This window comes from Candoia aspera, chromosome 1 (assembly GCF_035149785.1).
Source record: "Candoia aspera isolate rCanAsp1 chromosome 1, rCanAsp1.hap2, whole genome shotgun sequence".
Classification (NCBI taxonomy): domain Eukaryota; kingdom Metazoa; phylum Chordata; class Lepidosauria; order Squamata; family Boidae; genus Candoia; species Candoia aspera.
Window position 1 is genome coordinate 162636347 of NC_086153.1, and position 21831 is coordinate 162658177.

Genomic DNA, 21831 nt, shown 5'->3' on the forward strand with positions numbered 1-21831 from the left:
CCCCATTCCATCTTCTTCTCTTGAGGGTTTGAGTTAAATTCTAAGATGCTCAGGTTGTTGACATTATGTTCTTGTTATCAAGGGAGCAGTAAAGAGAGTGAAAATTGCCCACCAAGGTAAAATAAAATGTTAAGTAAGTAAAACAGAATAGAATTAATTTCTTCCAGCAAAATGGATACCTGCTCAACTTCATCAAAAAGTGCCTTACCACACAACCCACTACAACCCAACCAACAGAAGCTATGAAAAGGGTAACACTGCCATACATCAGAAACATCTCGGAAACTACCTGTTACAACCACACGGCATCACCATAGCACACAAACCAACCAAAGCCCTCCAGAACATCTTAAGCAAACCAAAAGACCCAGCAGCCCAAGAAGAAAAAAACAGGAGACATCTACAACATACAGTGCAAGGACTGTAGCAGCCTCTATGTAGGACCGACAGGCAGAAGACTAGCAGAGCGCATCCATGAACACCAGCTAGCAGTCCAAAGACACAATGAAAACCCCATTATTTTTTCCCTAATAAAAGAAATACATCTAACCGCTAAAGTCCTTTCAAAAAGAAGGTAAAAATAAAAGGAGTCAGGGATAAAAGATTGGAAGATTAAAAGAAAAAGAAGACAAGTACATATACAATGGGGTAAAGAAATCTATTCATAATGAGGAAAAAAAGTAATAAATGAAAAAATTTACTAGCTCTTATGAAGGTTTCAGAAGGAATCTAAGTTGTAAAAAACAGACAATACAGAAATGAAATAAAATTCAGCAAGTGAATGTAAAAAAAGAGGTATTTGGTAATTTGATTTTAGAAAAGGATAGCACAAGCTTTTTTTAACCAATTATTTAAGTTCACTGAAACTAAATGAATAATCTTTTCAGATAATATCTTAAGTATTGAAATTGCAGACGTAAGTCATATTTTAGTAATGTTTTCTACTGCACAAACAGAATTCATGGAAGATCTGATATAAGTTCAAGCAATTTATTTAGAAATGGACTCAGTTTTATTCTGTATTGTAATATGCAATGTATACAACATTAAAAAGCAAAGCTTTTGCAATCTTACCATCAATAAAAAGAATGGCTTTTAATATTTGTATAAATGTCTTGCTAATTCTATATGTTAGACTTTTGAGGATAAAAAAAGCTGAGAGAATGATCCAGCCTATTGTTTTCTTATTTGCCCCTTATCAATGTTACTTTGCACTCCACCCAGCTTCTCTTGCTTGCATTAGGAGGAAGACATCTAGATACAGAAGTAAACCAGACGCACATAAGAACAGGCCTGCTTTCAGAATACTGGTGCTACTTTCCCCAGTTGTCAAAGCTCTTTCTGGTAGAAAAAGTTATTTTCACATTATATACACCATCAAAATTATTTACCTAAAATTTAAAATTACAGTCCAAAGTAGCAGAGCTTGTTATATATAAAAGAGGAAATATGGTACACATGGGCACTCAACTCTTTCTAATCTTAACGACTGCAATGACATCTTCACAGATGGCCTCCTTTTTATTACATTGGAATTTACAAAAATCCTTAGCAGAAAATGAAAGGTGCATTGAATTCACTGGTGAATTGATGTGGCAAGGCTGAATGCTTTGAACGGCATCACTGCACTATCACAAGTCGACAGCTATCTCCCCAACCTGGGTGCCTTCCAGATGCAGAGATAAGAATCCCCAAATTTCTCAGTTGTATGGAGAGCTTGGGAGCCTTAAATCCACACATCAGGAATGTGCTTACACTGAAGAAAGCTGCTCTATAGTGCAGATATTTTAACTAGGGGAATTCTGCATATGTACTTTGAATTAAAAAAAAAACATGAAGCAGGAAAAAACCAGACTGATCACTGAAAAAAGTCAAGCCTTTCCCCCCCGCCCCCCCCACATAGATTGCTCCAAACTGAATTCAGATTTCTCTGAAGCCAAGCCAAGATTTATGGACAAATTCCACTGATGTTGCTGGAAAGAGGTTCTATCCACACCAAGCAGCCAAAGAAACTTCATCGTCTTCTCCTCCCCACGAGTTACTCTAGATCAGAAAAATTATGTCGTCGGACATCATGATCTGGTTGTCTTCTTGCATCTGTTCCAGTGCTGCTTTGACTTCAGCTGATGAAAAAGGAGTTGGGTTGTTCTGGTTGATGGACTCCAGCAGGCTCTTCAGACTCACCGACTGTGCATGAGCAACTCTGAATACCTCCAGGAGGGCTGCCTTGAATGCTTTAAGCCTATGCAAGTACAAGAACAAAGTAAGGATGTTTTGAAGGAAAACCCTGCTGCTACAGTGAGTGAATGAGAGAAGAAGACAGAGACAGAATGAATGTGGTAGGGAAAAAAGGGAGGATTAGTCAGTGCAATCCTTTCAATTCCAAGTAAGGGCTTTGGAGCGCACAGAGGTGCAATTATACCCCCTGCCTGTAACTCTTTAAAGCAACTGCATCTTTGCCTGGGATCACACTGCAGCGTGAAAGGTAGCTGCATAGTCCTGGGAGAAGACATGCTTCAGAGAGCCGCAGACAGGCTCTATATCCATGCTCCCCCATGTACTCCAAAATTCCCCCCTCCCAGAGTTCTGCACAGTCCTTGATAGTGTCTCTTTGCTGACTTCTATATAGTCAGGTGCATACCAAAAACCATTCCACTTTAAACAAAATACACTTTTGTCATCTACAGTATAAAGACAAATAGGAAGCTGCAGAGAAGGGTCCAGAATTTTCTACTCTGACAGCTTTTCTTGAGGATTTCACACAATATCTCATGATTCCTTTAGCTGTAGATGCCACAGATTGAGCCTCCTGGAATCAAAGCAGCGTAAGGGTTGGAAGGGGCCATTAAGTCATCAACCCCTTGCTCCATTCAGGAATACAAATTAAGCCACCGCAGACAGTGAAGGTACTCACCACCTTTCTGACAGGTTTTTTTTCTAGCATTCAGTTGGAATCTGCCTTCTTGTAACTTAAATGCATTATTATAGATTTTGCATACCAGAACAATAGACAAGCCTTGACTTTCTCTTTTGACATCCGTTTGGATATGTGAAGAGCACCATCATATCCTCCATTAATCTCCTTAAGGCTAAACATTCCCAGATCCTTCAATTTCTCCTCACAGTTCTCACTTTCTAGTCCCCGATCCAATTTCATTGAATTTGAATGTTTCTTGAAGTTTGGTGCTCAGAACTAGACCCAATACTCAAGGTGAATTCTGACCAACACAGAATGAAGTGACAAAATAACTTCTCAGGATTTGTAGGACAGCCATGTTAGTTTAGGGTAGCCACTCCATGCATCTGATGAAGTGAGCTATGGTTCACAAAAGCTTATGTATTTTAATACAATTCCTTAGTCTGAAAAGGTGTTTCCCTGGATTTGGTCACAGCACTTCTGCCAATGCAATCTAAATTTGCATTTGCCTTTTTTTCCAGCCACACTGTACTGCTGATCTTGAGATCTGCTATCTAGTATGTATCATTTATTCTTTAGCTGGATTTTAAGTTTGGGGCAGAAAGAAAGGAGGATTACTTCCTGGCCATGGTGAAAAGCTCACCTTAGGCATGATGGTTAGATCCAGACATATCTTTATGGCATCCAGCTGAATGATACAGAACTCCCTCCTAAGGTCTGATAAAGAAAACATAAACTAAAGGAAAAAGCAGAAGAACAAAATGGAAGGTCCACCTAATCTAACCAGAATCCTGGCCATGTAGATGGCTGGCTGAGCCAGCAGACATGAATGTTTTCCAAAGCAAAGCAGGGCTGCAACTGAAGGAGGCTTCTTCCCCCCTCACAAGGACTCCTACAGTCACAAAGTCCTGTCCTGAGAGCAAGGAGGAAGGAGGTATCTACATCTGGATGCCCTGGCTGGAGTGCAGGAAAACGGGGCTGTTCAATGTTGAATACTTCTCGAACGGTCAGAACCACTCTTCTGAGCTTGGTCAGAATGATTATTCTGAACCTGAAATCGTGTTTCAGGGTCAAAAATAGGTTGTTTGGATTAAATGAGTTTTGCACATCACTATTTCATATCCCAAACCCCAATTTCATTAAACTCTGTCATGTAAGAGTCTTTGCATGTTTCCTACCTGGACTCAGACAACTTTGAGGCAACCTCATCGGTGCCTGAAGCTTCAGGAACCTTGGGCGTGTGTGCCTGAACTAGAAAATACAAAAGCAGGAAAATGAAATTAATAAATATCTGGCCTTCCCTGATTTAGAGAATCTGTAAAAGAAGCAGACAGTGTGGACTACTGGGAAAGATATTAAAACAAGGTTATTAAGTTATTGCTAAAGCGGAGCTTGAGCCAAACATATTTGACTTTCACTTACTGAACAGATTCAGACATACAAAATCATAATGTAGTCTGCAGCTTACATGAGGCACGAACATATCCTTTGTTACTTGTAAAGTATAGGTTATAGCTTAGGGAGCTTCACAAACACAGCATGAATTCTATATTGTTCCATACAACACTGTTAAACAAATCAGAGTATGATGTCATGTTCAGTTTATTTTTAAGCAGAAAACACAAAAATAGCACCAGGATACACCTAGTAAAATTGGTGAGAAGATAAAATAACAAGCATTTATCAAGTCTGGCATTCTTAAGCTTGCCAGGTCCACTTCCTTATAGCTATTTAACATTTTAAAGTACTCATAGGCTCCATGCACTTGGGAGCAGTACCATACCAATTTACCTTGGAATAAGACCCACTGATCACAGAAGAATGTATTGCTAAGAAATGCATAGGATTATTTCTCTTTGTCTTGATCATGATGCAACTGGCTTCTGAATAAATTTCAAAATGGACCAGACTGAAAATTCCTCCTCTGGTTTCAGGAAACTAATCTTTCAGAATCTAGAAAATCTCATGGGGAAGGCTGCAATAAAGGTTGACTTGCCAGATATGAAGCTGGCTTGGTATTCTACTATATATTTGAATTAAGGGCTTGGAAGAAGCTACTACACTTTCTCTGGACAACAAAAATAATGAACAAGGAGAGTTTAGACTGCATCAAACCAGATACATCACTGGAATCTAAGATTGCCAAGCTAAAACTGTTTCAGTTTGGTGGTGTGATGCACTCTAATTCTTTAGGAAAAAAAATCAGTTATTCTAGTAAGGGTTGGAGATATTAGAAAGGAAGGCTGGCAAAGAACAAGCTGGACAGATACCATCATACAAGATACAGATGGTCCTTGTTTAGCAACTGCCCTGTTTAGTGACCATTTGCAGTTACAACAGTGATGAAAAAGTAACTGTGACCAATCCTCACGTGTACGACCTTCACAGGTCTGTAAAGCAAAGGAAAGCTGAAGTAGGATTGTAAGTACAGTGTGGTTTCACTTAGCAACTGCTTCTCTTAACGACCAAGTTGCTGGTCCTAATTGTGGTAGTTAAACAAGGACTACCTGTACTGGTTAAAACCTAGAAACACTAAAACATCAGAAAGAATGGAGATAGCTAATTTGTCAAGTCTCTTGACAGATGTGCTTGAACAGATGAAGACATTCAAATATAAATGAATCCTTTCCAAATTCCAGGAGGACTGCACTGTGCATTAAAACTCATAGCAGAACTGTCTTAGTTTGCCTGAACCCATTCATTTATCAGTCTGAGAGAAATGGCTTACATTCAGGCATTTCTGCTTCTGTGTCACTGAAGTCATAAGGATCATACGTTTCTCCTTCTGTGAGTGACTGGTCGCTGGAATGTGTCTTCCTTCTGCAGAAGGACATTAAGTTAATAGCAGAAGTTTTAATTAATAGTCTTCAAAATTATTCATCTAGAAGATTTACATAGCCATTCGACTTCCATAATTGCGACTCAGAGCAACATACACCAAATACAAAACTCTCCGAAAATATTGTAGTAAGTACCAGACAATATCAACAAAAGGCAAAATCCAGAAGCCAACGTATCTACAATATGAAGCCAGGGCTCACCAATCATACACTCTGTCTCCCAGATGATGGGCTCATCTATTGTCTTAACCCAACATCTGGGGGAAAACCCAAAATTTTAAAGCTTTCCTGCTAAGTATTATTCCTCTGGGCTGAAGAAAATACACCCTATTTCTTCTACAGAGGCCATTCTGGTGGCCTTTTGGAACACCACCATCCATTAGTAAAAAGGCAATGAAGTCTCCACATGTTTTGGTAGCTGGAAATAGTTGCTAATCGTAGGATTCTCAAGTGCCATATAGTTCAATAGTATTTGGTGTTAGTGTGCAAACCCGAACAGGTCAGTGTATGCAAGACAAAACGGGTCTCAACAGCATCACCAGATTCCAAGCTTAGAAGCATGCAGCTTCTGGGAAACAACTCCTCAAGTTTATCCCGGCTGGACAGGCAGATGAAAAAGGCCAATTATTCAGTTCCACGTTAACCGGAACAGTGTGTTTGCCATCTCTGCCATCAAGGCTTTATATTAAAATCTTGTTAGTTCCCCTAATACCACTTTTCTTATCTACCTCTTTTTCTGTCTTTTTTCACTTTCTTGGGACATTTCGCCATCTGTTTCTTCTTCTGGATCATCTTCAGCCTGCTTTTTCCGCTTCTTTTCTTTTTCCAGAACCTTTGAAAGTAGAGAAACCAAAGAATCCATAACTGGGCCAATCAGTTGTTGCTCAAAAGCCAAGGACAGTCTGAGTTCCCCAAAAGAAGCCAGGAACTGAAGGTTACTTCCCCCAGGGATGGGAATTCCTGATAGGTTTAGATACTAATTTCAGCCTCCAAAGAAATAAAACCATCCAGTATTTTAGTTTCAAGGGACATAACTGCCATAAAAGCATGGCATCTCCCATGATAGGATTAATGCTACAAAGAAAAGCCTCAAGCAAACAATTACTGGAAACGTAAAGTGCTTCCAGACTGATACAGATGCCCACCTACAAAGGGAGAATTATTATACCGTAATTTCATATAATTCCCTAAGCCAAGCTAAGCACCAGGATAGAATGGTGCACTAAGTGATTTACTTCTATAGTTCAACCTCCATCTCTTTCATAAGCACTCCAGACACACAACAGAGAAGTAATTAGTCATTCATTATGGGTGTAGCTTCTATAGTCTCTGCAAGTCTTAGCTGCTGGCAATGACTAAGAATGAAACCAATGACCTACATTGGCATCCATTCCTGTACATGTTGTGTGGGACAGCTCATGCCATCTCTTCTGCTCATATCCTTTTGCTTCAGTAATTTTATCTACTGATCGCTGATGTATGTTGAAGTATCATACATGACAAGTGAAGATACCATAAATTTGGGGAGAGGAAAAAAACCTGCTAGTTTCCATGCAGGACATTTTTGTGTTTATGTGTGCTTCCAAGGCAATCTTGACTCTTGACAACTTCCAGGACAAGTCCTTGCAGTTTTCTTGGGAACATTTTCAGAAGTGGTTTGTCATTGCTTTCTTCCTGGGCCTGAAAGAGAGTGACTGGCCCAAAGTTCCCAGCTATCTTCAGGCTCAGCTAACTTCAGGCCTAAGGTGGGACTAGAACTTTCTTTCGGTTTCTAGCCTGGTGCCTTAAACTACTACACCAAGCTAGCTTATCAGATTGTTTGAATACTTCAGTAACATCAGCTGAATACTGAATGAAACTAGTACATTCAAAGATGCAAACCAATGGCTAGTAAGTGTCTGCCCAACTTCAATTTAAATTTTTCTTACAACTCTTGTCTACTCACCTTTTTGAAATAAGCAAATTGCACCAGCTCTACAGCAGCATTGGCATCCTGCTTCTCAATTATTTTACTCATCCTGGCTTTAGCATGTGCAGTTGAGAGCCGGATCAATGTCTCTAGAGCTCGGGCTGTGATAGGGGAAGTCTGAAAAGAGCAGGTAAAGTCTTAAAACTTTTGAGGGATAAGCAGAAGATGATAAATATTAAAAAGTGTTGTCCACCTTTATAGACACAAGCATGTTTGGTGCAGTACAACAATCCTTTAGGACTGGATTCTGTTCATGGACTACAGACTCCACCATTCTTACAGGTATTAGACTAGATGGGAATTCAAGGAGACTACTGTGTATAAAAATGGGAGCATGGCCCAAAAATCCTGGCCTTGTACTTAACACCATGCTAGAAGACCTATTTTATAGGCCTTTCCAGTGCATAGATCATGAAATCAGCAGCATTTTTGCTTCCCTTTTTCCACATGGAAGGAGATTTCCTCTCAAAATTTAATCAGGCATTTGCCAGGGAGCAAAAAGCTAAAAAAAAAAAAAAAATTCTAGACAGAATTACAATTCTCAAAGCAGTAAGCTTACATGTGTAAACTGCTGTCATAGTCAAGGCAATGTTTGAGTTGTTGCAGATATTTAAGTATTCTTGAGATGCCACCTCTTCTTCCATGGCATTAAAGAAGAACATATCTCAATAGCTTAGCAAATTAAATTAAATTAAATTGAAAAAAACTGTTGCTATTCCCATTCACTAACCTTCATAGTTCAGCAGAAACCAGCCATCATATTCTACCAATAAATACTAATACAACATTCAATTTTATCAATAATAATAATAATAATAACTAATAATAATTTAACTTGTATGCTTCTGTCAACTTTGCAGGTCCAGCACAACATTAACCCAGTCCAGGCCTCCTTCTCGTCTCACAATTATCCAGCTGTCCCTCCCATTAGGAAAAAAGAGAGCTTGTGACTCACCCTGGCATTGTCAGGGCTGATCTGATCCTGACTGCGAAGAGAAGAATATTCCTGGGCTATGAGGGCTGCTGCTTCCTCAGTCAAGACTGGCTTCAGCATCTTGGCAAAATGAATGTACTTCCTCATGAACTCCATGCTTACAATCTTCTCTCTGAGTTTGATCAAACAAAATCCATAAACTTCCACTAATTAGAGGATAATAGGAGTTTAATTGCCGCAAATGGGGATTCTTGACTGGGAATCACTGATTTGCAGTTAAATTGAAACATCATGCTGAGGGCATATACTGAGAAGCAGAGCTAAAGATGAATTTGAAACCAACAGGTTGAACGTCCCTTGGTCTAAGAGAATGTGGCTACTACAATTATGCTCCTTGGGTACCAGTCTTATTACCCTGAGAGTGGAATTATAAGATATAACTGTAAAGCAGCTCCTGAACTCAGAATCTCTATTCTTTGTGTCCATGCTCTATTTGACAAGACAGTGAGTGAAGGAAATACTTACTTCCGCCTCTTAGGTCCATGCAGCAGGTCATCGTGTCTTTCATACACTTGCAGCTCCTGATCCTCCTGCTCGGTAAAGGAAGGGTCCTCAGTTGCTAGTAATTCAACTGTACTACCTAAAGGCATGGCTAGAAAAATAAGGGAAAAATGTCTTAGAGAGTTGTCTAGGATACATCAATTTAATCAATACATTAGAGAATACTTTGTCCATTGCGGCATAGAGAATACTCTGATCTCTCCCATTTCTTAAATATCTATGAAGAGAAAAAAATACTAATCGTCATAAAGAATACGTCAACAAATTTCAGGGAAGGATATAGGGGTGAGAGACTCACCATCTCCATCCTGTTCACCAGCTGCTCTGTAACGATGCATTCGCAAGACATGATCTGAGATTTCCCGATCTTGTTCTGGATCCATTTGATCCAAAACAATGAAGAGCAAATCAAATCGGGACAGCAAAGAATCCTGGAGGCCAATATTCTCCATGGGAGTTTTGTATTGGTCATACTGCAAAAACGCAAGGAAAGGTTAGTGAGTTAGCAGCTCTTATCGCTAAACAGGAGAAATAGCCCTGCTGGAATGTTGAGGAGATTCACCATTACCTCTACAAACACACACACAGACACAGACATTCAAATCTTGTGCTGCTTCAATATTGTGCCATTGTTCTGAGCACAGAAGATGTAAGGGAAGGTCAATCAAAGTTTGTTCTTTTGCAAAACAGTCACATAATTCAAGTTTATCGCATTTCCTTTGTCCACTCCTGCATGCTACATAGGAAATGATTTTTGTATATGCTGTGTAGTTTACCTTTTTTTCAGTTTGTTACATTACACAGACTAATTTACTTATCAAACTATGTGATTTGTAGAGCTGAGAATAGAAAATAACTGTTCAGTAACAATGCAGTATGTACAAGCAAAACAAGAAAAACAGTATTAAAAAACGGGCAGACAATACTCCAGTAGGATGCCAATCATCGTAAATCTGAACTACATTTCCAGTTCCAGGTGCAGGGAAACAGTAACATATAGACTAACTCTGCCTGGAGATTCAATGAAGTATTGCTGTGTTCCACAAAAGCAGGGACGGAGACATATGACCAGCTGAAAAATCATCCTTGCTTAAAAATGTCCTCAATTTTTAGATAAGATGGGCAACTAAACCATTATGGCACCAAATAAAAACATAAAAGTAGAAGCAGAAAAGTTTGCCTTGCTCCCTGTGTTGCCACCTAGCTTATCTGAACAAGATCCCTTCCACACTTACCCTTCCATAGACCGGATTCGCAGCTGCTAGAACACTACAACGGGCATTGAGCTGGGCCTGAATGCCTGCTTTGGCAATAGTGACACGGCCTTGCTCCATCACTTCATGGATAGCAGTACGATCAATATCAGACATCTTATCAAATTCATCAATGCACACTACTCCACGGTCAGCCAAGACCATGGCACCGGCTTCCAAGCAACGTTCTCCTGAGGATGGGGAAACAAAGCAAGGGAGAGAAAGCATATATAGGTTGAACGGAATGCACTCATGCATTTCTAAGTCAGGAGCTGGAATACTAAAATTCTCAATCTATGTTAAGCACCGTGTTTCTACTGCTGCTCCATTCTCTGTAAGAAAAAGTAGCAATATTATTCCATCTCCTACAGAAAAGCCAAGGTAATCTAACTCAAAAATTGACAACACTCTGTGTGTGCAAAGATATCAATCACTCCTCAAAACAGCACCCACAGTCCTTCCAAAGTAAAATGATTTTTTTTAATTTAAAAGATCATTTTTTAAAAAGATTTCATTGCTTTCAATATTAACCAATTCTAGCAAAATTTCAGGTGTTATGAGAAGGTCCTGGACCATCACACAATTGGAGGTAGGTGCCTTAAAAAGGTGACAATCCCTGGTCATTCTGTTGTTTTCTTTGCAACAAAATGGAGGTGGCTTGCTATTGCCTCCTACTGAGGTGAGTTTTATTTTCCAGTCTGACCTAAAGCCCTGGAGTTCCTGGTAGTTTTCCATCCAAATCCTAACTAGGACTGACCCTACCTAGCTTTCAGCCCAGACAAAGTCAGCCAGGTGTAACAGGCTTTTGAGTTATTTCATGTATAAAATACAGCACATGTAATTATGAAGGATTTGAATATCCACCCAGTTATGTTAAATAATATTCTAATCATCGTGCCAGCAACAGTCCAAAAGATGAGTAAGAGGGAAGTGTCTTGCCTGCCCATTGCAAATACTGTGAATATAGCCCACTTCACCCTAGCCAGAGACTTAGTTCCTTAGCATAATACTGTACTCCTAGGCCATTGTCTCATTTACACCTCAAGCTCTTCAGTCACTGCCATGCAAGTTTCCAAAACAGACATAAGGAATCTCCTCAACAGTGGCAGGCATAAACTGAATCAATCAGTCAGTCAGTCAGTCGATCTTCTTGGCTGCAGAGGCGCTGTCAGCTGCTTTTTCCCCGACTGTAACGACTGTTCTCTTTGCACATCATTTGCTTCTAAGTTCTCACCAGTTTCCTGATCTGTTGTGACTGCAGCAGTCAAACCTACTCCAGAAGAACCCCTGCCAGTAGTGGGAATGGCCCGAGGAGCTGTACACAACACATAACGTAGCAACTGAGATTTCGCAACAGAAGGGTCACCTGAAAACAAGAGAAATGCAGGCTGTTTATCAAATGCAAATTGCCAGCTATGCTCTCCTGGTACAGGATATGAGCGGCATTTCCTGAACATTTGAAATACAAGGCCTCCAGGACATACCGATCAGTAGGATATTAATGTCCCCTCTGAGTCGGCTTCCATTCTCCAACACCTTTTCCACTCCTCCCAAGAGCATACACAGAATTGCCTTCTTGACGTACTCGTGCCCGTGGATGCTCGGAGCCAGAGATCTTGAAAGCTGCTCAAAAACATCCTAGGTGCAGGAAACCGATGGGACAAAATTGAACTAGAATATCCACGTATGAGTAAATTCAAAAAAACTGTTTGCGGAAAAGGGGGGTTAGCCTATTACTACACAGAAAGTTTTTAACTTAGCGAAAAACTAAAATATTACATGCTAGATCAAATAATGTAAACTTTGGATAGAAGGACAAATTCCTTTCTCATTACGCTTAACAGTTTGCTATATCACTGAAACGTAGAGGTAGGAGGCTATGTTCATCTCACAGTTTAACATCACACTCAGGTCATCTTGCTACAATATGTAAACTATTTCAGTGGTATAAAGTTTTTAAAGGGCCGGGGAGGGGGACACTAAGACTAGAAGAATACAAAGTGAAAGATTTATTCAATCCAAAGAGAACCAGGTATCTGTGCATAATAGAAGTATAACTAAATTTAAGCAAGGATGGCCCCCATATATACTGCATGTCACCCAGCAAGGCAAATACAAACACTCAGAGTACAGTTTCTAAAGTTTATGTTTATAAATACTGAAAATTGGTTGGACTACAAAGAAGGGGGAAGTCAGAAATCAAATACTTATCTATACTATTTTTAGCTTTTTTTCCCTTTTTTCCTTCTTACTTATAAATCATACAGTATAGATTTATACTTTTCCATATCATATAACTCAATGCACTTTGAGTCATTGGGAATCAGGCGGCATATAAATATAATAAATTATTATTTGCCTAGCATAGTCAACCTTTATTAATGTTATACTGAGCACTAATTGTATGACCTCAGTAATTTTTTGTCCACTTTGTCCATATTATATTATCTTCCAAAACTTTAGCTTTGTTTTAAATAAATAAAAGTATACAAACATCCATAATTTTCAAGTATTTTCCAAATTAATCATATTTGTAGTTTAAGGCGAAACAACACACTAACCATGCCAGACCTGAATTTCTATGAACACAATGTGTACATGATTCTAATGCCAGCATCCAGTTTACCTTTGAGTGGTGTTTGCTAAATTTTTTAATCTTGCTAACATCTCTAGATGAATATTCAGGCTGAACCTCCTTGCTCATTTGCTTTACTTGGCAAGCAATCAGGATGGTCCTGGAAAGAAATAAATCAAGACAATCACTCCTTTTCGTTTTATGTTTAAATATTTCCCTGCAGCTTCATGGGAAGACTAATACCAGTAGTATGTTGTTAGCTAAATAATTACAGTATTTAATACTTCTACTGCACTGAGTTTTAAGATTGAGCATTGTGTGGGGGACCTCTGGCAGATTCTGAGGTCGAACAGACATTCCTAGGTGAAGAGCATATAGATGTGCCAAAGGTAAGGCAATTATTCAAGAGATAGCGATCTTCCAAACACAATTATTAATGTTTAACTTAATTTAGAATTAAAGAAAATGCCTCAGGAGCACAGCTTCCACCTCATTCTAATAATCACTGTATTTCTGTGACTATCCTTTCTGCCTTCTTTAGCATTAACCATTTGATATACATGGCATGTTCACTGACAGACCAAATTATTTTTATGAATACAAGGGTTGGATGTAAATCCCTGGGAAAGCAGATTCTAAAAAGCCAGATTTTTAGAAGGGCAATAAAACAAAAGCAATGGAATTATTCTGGAAAATGGGTTTCTCATGGGAGAGCTTGATGCAACATGGATCTCAAGGCTTTGTTAAGCCCATCAAAAGCCAATAAGCAGCTTATACTACTAACCGAAACGTCCCTGAAGTGTAGCCACCCCTCTTGCTTGGCAGACAACGGAAAGTCCCAATGATCTGTACTCGGTCGCCTGGCTTTACTCTGTCCACCAAGTCATCATCTAAAATGATGTCTACAGAGCGAGGAAGTTGTCCAGCTGGTGCTTTCTCTGGCATCTCCTGGATTGTGATGGTTTGGTGATCTTTGTAGGTTGACAGGCCAAATTCTGTCTCAAGAGGATTGTTCTCTTCATCCTACAAGAACATACTTTGTTTCTGACTGTTTTTTTTAAGAGGTTTCTTGGTTTACTTGCTGAGAGAGATTTGAATTTACTGTATATGCCACATATAAATATGCTATGCAGATACTTCATTACTCGAATCCCTGGTACATGCTGTGCCACCAGTATTATTTATATTCTGAAGTGGTAAGCAAACATAGCATTAAATACTGAGCACTGAATTTGGTGCGAAAGAATATTTAACTATATCATATTTTTATCCTTCTAATATCGTTTAGAAGGAATGATCCATCTTAATCAAGTTTGAATAAGTGCAAGCAATACTATTCTTCTTTACACATGGGAGTAGACATGAAGCTCTCTTTTTTGGAATTGTTAAAAGTAGCCACATCTTCTGGAAACCACTCCCAGCTGTTTTCACCGATCCAAGCTAAGCCGCTGTGCATGCACCCAGATGTGGAGGCAGCTAAGAGTAGTTAGGAAGAACCTTCACAAACCTAGAAAACGACTTAGATGCTTTAATCATTAGAAATGAGGTCCGTCAGATCCACTTCGCTGCACTCCAAAGCAGCTCTTTCAAAGGATTTGCGTGGGACTAAGATGAGATAACACAAATATTTCCACTGACACTATACTCTTTCTACAGTATATCACGCAAAGCTATTTTACAAGATAAGCAAATTATGGGGGCAACAGCAGTTTTAATGACGTTATGAACCAGCTAGCTTACATCTTCAGCTATTTCCTAAGCACGGGTCTATCAGACAATTTAATAAGCATCACCTTTTCCCATTAGGTGGAACATTCCACCAAGTTATTTCAGTTAAACTAAAAATCTAACTATTGTATCATAATAATGCACCTCTGAGGCATGCATTTTATACAGGACTATTGAGCACGCGGCAGAGTTCTTAGCACGGACCGATCAGGCAGCTGTGCTGAGGCTTGAGATAGTAAGTTTAGCATGAGCTCCCTACAACTTAGGGCAGATTCTTTTCAAAAGCCATTCCACCTAGTTCTTTGAAATTGATCATACCGAACTCTGACTCTGCATTTCCCTTCTGCAACTTTTAATCAAGTCTATTAGATTCTACAGGCTTAATAAAACCATCAGTAATCATTGGAGTATTTTAGGCTGCAGGAGCCAATTTGGTCTAGTGGTTAAGGCAACTGGCTAGAAACCAGGAAGCTGTGAGTTCTAGTCCCACCTTAGGCATGAAAGCCGGCTGGGTGGCCTTGGGCCAGTCCCTCTCGCTCAGCCCAACCCACCTCACAGGGTGGCTGTTGTGGGGAAAAGAGGAGGAGGAAGGAGTCTTAGGTCTGTTCGCCGCCTTGAGTTATTTATAAAAATAATAAAGGCGGGATAGAAAATAAATAAAACATTCCAATCCATTTAAAAAAACTCATAAAAATTATAATAAAAATTCATAAAACATCATGGCCACGGCAGAACGCACCTAATGCCCTCACATTTTCATGTGTGGGAAGCCTTTTCCATAAACCTCTCGCCCCACTTAAACAAAGATCAAACCCTTTTTCACTGAAATTGGTACCATCTTATGACAGCATGTTTCTACTGCTTGAATGTTTTAAATTATGTGCACTCTGCCTAGAAAGCAAAAGTTATTAGAGATTTAAAAAATATAACACATTTGTATTCATTTGATTTAGACCTTACCCTTCCGCCTAGAGCTAAAGATAACTTGGTATTGAGTTCACACAGAGTGTGTGAAGGGCCCCGTTTCTTGGTTGTGCTAACCCCAACGGATTTTAATATCACTTGGCTGCTATTTGTATTTAATTTCTTTTGTACTGTTTTAACTCTTTTTATGACCGTTAGCCGCCCAGAGTCACTGGTTTGAAATGGGTAGCTATATAAATTGAACAAATAAATTCCTTGCTCCATTTTTCCTGAGCAAGAACCCTGGCCTGAGAGATACCATAGACCCAAAGTCACTCAAATGTTCTTTCATAGTAGAAGGGAACACTTTTCTAGGAGCTTTGAAAGGCTTCTGAACCCAACAGCTCACCTTGGTGGGGTACACAGCAGAGGATGGGAAAGCTTCCAGGGAAGTCAAATCTGTGTATCGCCGCTCAGTGGTTTTCTTGGTGGCAGGGCAGTAATGCACACTTCGAACGACCTTTGGGCGCACCAAAGAGCCTACGTAGGGAGAAAAACAAAAAGTGTCTGGAAATAAAGGGCTAGCCAACGTAAGAGTACTCGGTCCAGGTGTTCCCATGCTAGATTGCAAAGTGTTGAGAGTTTAAGCTGATGTAACATACCAGTTCTATTTATATCAATTCCACATTCAATCCCATTAAATTTGTTTTAATCTATTCCTAGAGTAGGATTTTAAAGATCACAGCTCAGGATCTTTTTCAATGTATTGCAGACTGCTCCAAGCTCTTGAAAAACAGAAAAATTATTTAGCACAAGTACTTGCTCTTGAATAATAACATTCTGAACAGCATCATGATCCTGAATACATAATATTCTAGCTTTACAACGACACTCTCACTTAAGTGTCTACTTCACTCTTATTTGCAAAATGCAGGAAACAAAACACTGGAGAAAAAGCCTGTTTCCATGGGGTGCATTGGATTACATGTTGTTAGCAGGAAAGCAGGTATTTCTATGTTCCTTCGTCCCTCCACCAAAGATTTCTAAAACTGGAGGAGTTATGAACGTGAATTTAGTGCTTTTTAAGCAGAACCATTTACCTATCATACTCCACCCATTTGAATCAAAAGCTGCTTTGTACTTCTCATTAACGCACAGACTGTTTCACTCACATTTTGTAACAATACCCTCCACACAGACAATACAGCTGAGAAACTGGGATGTCAACGTCCGAGGTGTCACGTGTTTAGATCCAAAGCTGCCCTCTAACCCAATATAAAAATCTTCATACTGCTTTGAATATGTAGCATCCACAGAAGCAACAAAGTCTTTCAGGGCACGCTGGAAAGCCACCAACTCCTCAAAGGCACTGTTTAGCAAACTGCAGCAAAGATGAACAAGAGGAAAACCATTCTCATCAGCCTATCAAGAATTAACAATGTGGGCAGTTGTTAATTTCCAGCGTTCCTTTCAAAATAAAATTGCATCAGTCTCTGTCATGCTAACCACTTTTAAATTAAACTGTCATGAGTAAGGATGGCGAGCAGGGGGCTCCCATCCAGACTGTCAAGCGCATGCGTAGCACTGAGGAATTGGTCAGCCATTCAAAGAGACACAGATCGGGACCGCCTTAACCCTTGGGGGTTATATGTCTGGGTTTCCCACGCTTCTTCAGTTTGTTAGGATTCCTGTTATGTACTAGCAATAAACATTAGAGACCAGTTCCTTGTCTCAGTGTGTTTCCTGGTTGTTAGGACATAAACTCTTATATTGTACTTACTTAGGACTTTCGCTATCACCATGACTTACAGTTGAGGATCTGAAATTAGGCCCCCACTAGCTCAATGACAAGCACCAGAGAAAGCCTAGCCATGGCAACACTAATTTTAGAAAGGCATAGGGTATTTTTATTATTGGCCACTGGGATTTGTCGTTTTCAATACAACCAGTACTTTAGAGTATTTGTATTACAACATGTTCCTAACTGTGCAACTAAAGGATTGTAAAGATTATTGCCCAGGTGGACTAACATATATTGGGGAATCGTTATTGCTGTTTTTGGAATGGTGTCATGAATTATAGTAAGAGTTCTGGATACTCTTTTAGTGATCCATATTATTCTACCCACATCAATGAAATGGGGCAATTAGGATACCCTACTGACAGAAACTGCCCAATCTTGTTTGGATTCAAAACTGAGTTGGCCCTGTTAGTACATGGACTAGTACATCACCAGCAAATCCTAGGGCAGTTTTTTACATACAAAAAAGTCCCAGAAGATGACAAGGGAAAACTACTTCCATACTGTTGCCAAGAAAACTACTTGGGTATGTAACATAGACCCCAGGAGTCAAACTTACCTGAAGAGCAACTTCACCTTTTTATTTTGCCATCACAGAAGCGGCTTATATCTCCCAATTTGTTAACATAATCCAAATGGCCTACTTCTGGCTTTTAAATGTTTCATAGGTAATGTGTGATGGACTCTTCTGCCTTCTCATTTTTAAAAGCCAGAATCTCCAGGAGACTCTTCAAATCAAAACTCTATTACAGTCACTGACCAGAAATCCAGTATTATAAATAAGACCTGATACATGGCAAAAAATTCAACAATCTTCATATGTAAGCAAAGTTACCTGTGCAAATAGTCATTCTGTCCCGTGATAGTGACCTTCTTGCAGCAAAACTCCAACATTAAATAACATTTTGCCATGGAATAAGCGACTTAAGGATTTATGTTAGATTTAAAGTAACTTACATAACATTCTTTAGTATGACCGGGAATATTTTTTAACAAGAGCTGGGCTAGCCATTGTCTTAAATCAGAATAAAAAGCACAACCTAGAAAAACATTCTGTAAGGATTCGATCATACCCTAATTATCAGGGAAAGAGAGAGGGGTGTATGTGTGTGCAGGCCATAATCACTGTGAATCAAACAAGGCCCTTGGAAAGTTCCCAGAGAGAATGGTCCAGAGTGGTTCCAAACACAAAACATAATGTTCTGCTCCACCAAAGCAATTTTGGCCCAGAAAAATTCCTGACTGAAACGTAATGTGGAAGATGTACATAGGCTACCCCAGGCTCCTTTTCTGTATGGGGAAATGAAGAAAGCACAAGGATTTTGCTAACATTTTTATTCTTACCGGCTGGCTCTTTTTTCATTCTTTCTTCTGAGGTCATTGATATTCACAATCAGACGGTACCCGTTGTCACTAATCATGTCCCGGACTTTACTCTGGTAAATTCCCTGATCTTCCTGCAAGAAGGGCAGGTAAGGTGAATAACTGTTTAGTGAGACAATAATTTATTTTGTTTGGTTCCATGGTTGATGGCCAAGAGACCTTCCAGCTCCTCATGGTTTATTCAATGCTCTTCTGTAAGTGGAAGTTAGATTGTGTTTCTTCTCATTGTCCTCCGTGATACAAGTTGAACTGGATGGAGAATAACTATCATGATGCTGAAAGTTTTGCATCGAATTTATTTTAATGAAATTGAGTCATGCCCAAATTAATATGACAGTTTATTAAAATAACTAAGTACTTTTCTTTTCTGCAGCCCATCTGAAAATTGCTTTAATAGGGCTATGCAGCATAGCACGTGTCTGTGATTCCTTAAACCAAATACTTTTTCCCAGCATCATACAGCAGCTGCACACAGCAGCCACACAATCCTATGAAAAGAGGCAGCTGTTTTATGGAATGGCAAACAGGTGCTTGATTTGTGTTCCTGCATGCTTCAAACACTATGCATCCTCTAACTGAATAACTTTACTGTTGCTCTACAAATGAAGAACTTGTATAACATGGTTCTATACTGGTAGATTTAAATGCAGTAGATATGTCTGTTTTTATATGCAAAATTCTGTGAAGCTGGGTGTAATGTTTATCAGTTTAGCTCCTAATCTGGTTTAACATACATCCCAGAGTAGACGGTGTTTTAAGATTTTTTTTCTTTACAATATTACATCAGCTAATAATAGCAAGAAGAAGTTGAGTTTTCAAAACCTACAGTCATTGACTGCTCACTGCTTTTACAGAAAAGGAATTGTTAAGGTAATATTGTAATGATACAGGATCCACTTACAGTACAAGTTTAAACTAACGAATTTAACATAGTATTCTGTTCACTTTTGCAAAAGTAGTATTTGAACTGTACCATTAATATAAGTGCAAAACTATATCCTCATGAGAAGCCAAGGTTATTTCCTCACAGTTTTTAATTTGGTTTAAATACAAAATTTTTAAAAAATTCATCTAATCTGTCAAAAATCAGAAATGTTCACTCAATCAAAAAAAAAATGTAGAGAGAAAACTGTCTCTGCATTCACTGGAAAGGAAGGTAATGTAATTCAGGGTATGTACAAAAAAATACAAGCGACGTATAGAAGTGAACCTGAAAACTTATCAAGAATAAATATCCCATTCCACAAAGGTCAGAGGAGAGCTTTCTAATATAACTGCACACTTTTTCCCATTTTACCTAACAAATGAAACATTCTACTACTAAGCAACTCTTTAGATTTTTTTAAGGCAGCCTTTATAATTCTAAATAAAATAAGGACTCTCTGCTTGTCTGGAACAATAAGTAATAATGAACTTTCAACAACTTCAACTTGTATTACTGAAGACAGTGAGAAGAGTCACAATTCTACTTCCACTTACAGAAGACCACTGAATAAACCATGAGCAGCTGCAAGCTCCTTAATCATGGAAAATTCCTGTGTTTGCTTGTTCCCTCACAGTGAAAAGCAGGAAGTGTCCATCTGATGCAAAACAAACAAACAAAAGGAGGGTATATTCTCTGTTACTTCAGTTATCCCTGTCCAGATCTTGTTCTTTTTTAAGGTAAGGAATAGTTTTTTTGTCTTTCTAGCTGACATTATTCTAGTCAGTTAGGGTCCCACATTAGGGTCTTGAACTGGATATAAATAGCAGTTCAGGTTGTTTTGGCCTTAAGGAATTCAGAGGTCTCCTGTCCTTTTCCCTTGTGTATCCTGTTGTTTCAGATGAGAGCGGGCACCTTTCAGACGTTTCGGATTTTAACTCCCATTAGTTCTAGTTAGCATGGGCAATAGCAAAGGATCATGGGAGTTTTAGCTAAAACCATATAAGAAAAAAAAAGGTAGCCTCTTTCCAGTGAAGCTCAGCCCCTGGTGATTTTATGGATAAACTTAAATGCTAGCCTACAGCACAAGTATTTCTTGTCCATTCCATCAAGGTTAGCCTCTTCTGACTGCCCCCTTCCAAGGGACTGAGCTACTATGAAAGACAATAGAAATTGCATGAAAAAGGGTTAAAACATGCTTAAATTGTCATCCTTAGCAAATTATTTGGGGCTGTGGAACATACTTACATACCCAGAACGAGAGATTGAAACTCATCAGCTCTAGTTAAGTGCTAGTCCTGTTCTCCCTCAGAAGCTGTAATGCAACTTATCCGATCGGAGGGCATCAGGAAGGTAAAGACTAAAACGGAGACTATACCCTCCCGTAAGAAAATGAAGTTATCTAAGCCCAGTTTAACTCCTCACGTAGACTCTACCCATTATTTTGAAGAAAAATGCTTCTCTGAATTACTACTCAATTCCTCCCACGACCAGGTCTTGCCAATAAACACCATTGTTATGACTTAACAGCAAGACTGTCGCCTGGGTAAGCACAAACTCTCCGACCCCTGCTCACCTCATCATCCAAAAAATCCAAGTAGTCTCGCTGAGCTTCTCGCAATTCCGCATCATCCAGGGTAGCTGGCGCGGGCGCTGCCATCTCTGGATCGAGCCCAGTTCCTTCCTCCGCTGCTTTTGCTTCCGCGCATAAAGAAGCAACCCAGCTCGCTCCTCCAACTCTACTTGGCGCGAAAATCTGACCCTTTTTCCCGCCAAGCCGCACGGCCGATCTTCTTCCTCCCCGCCCCCGACGTCTTTTAGTTATTGCACCAGCGACCAATAAAATCGCGCATATTTTGCTCTACTAGAGCGAACTTTCCGAAGTAACCGCCAATCAATGAAGAGAAGGCTGGGGGCGGGGTTCGATGCGCGGAGATTTTGGCGAAAGGCATTATGGGATCCGAAACTCAGTTATTTAAATACTGGTTCGAATTATTCACTTTTCCACTCATAAACTAAAGTCTTCAGTTGGAAAGAACTATAGT

The 21831-nt window shown here is 39.4% G+C and overlaps 1 protein-coding gene across 1 annotated transcript; it reads right to left on the reverse strand.

Annotated features, from left to right (window-relative positions):
• Positions 1-1887: 1887 nt before the first annotated feature.
• MCM3 (minichromosome maintenance complex component 3) lies at positions 1888-21568 on the reverse strand. The gene is made up of 17 exons (XM_063317076.1): positions 21363-21568; positions 18826-18938; positions 16853-17061; positions 16090-16220; positions 13834-14072; positions 13101-13209; positions 11959-12112; positions 11709-11840; positions 10457-10665; positions 9520-9694; positions 9186-9312; positions 8682-8832; positions 7703-7843; positions 6486-6589; positions 5646-5737; positions 4096-4168; positions 1888-2242 (listed from the first exon to the last, which is right to left on the reverse strand). The coding sequence occupies exons 1-17, from the start codon at positions 21444-21446 to the stop codon at positions 2044-2046; spliced, it is 2442 nt and encodes an 813-aa protein (XP_063173146.1). The 5' UTR covers positions 21447-21568; the 3' UTR covers positions 1888-2043.
• Between the last annotated feature and the right edge of the window lie 263 nt (positions 21569-21831).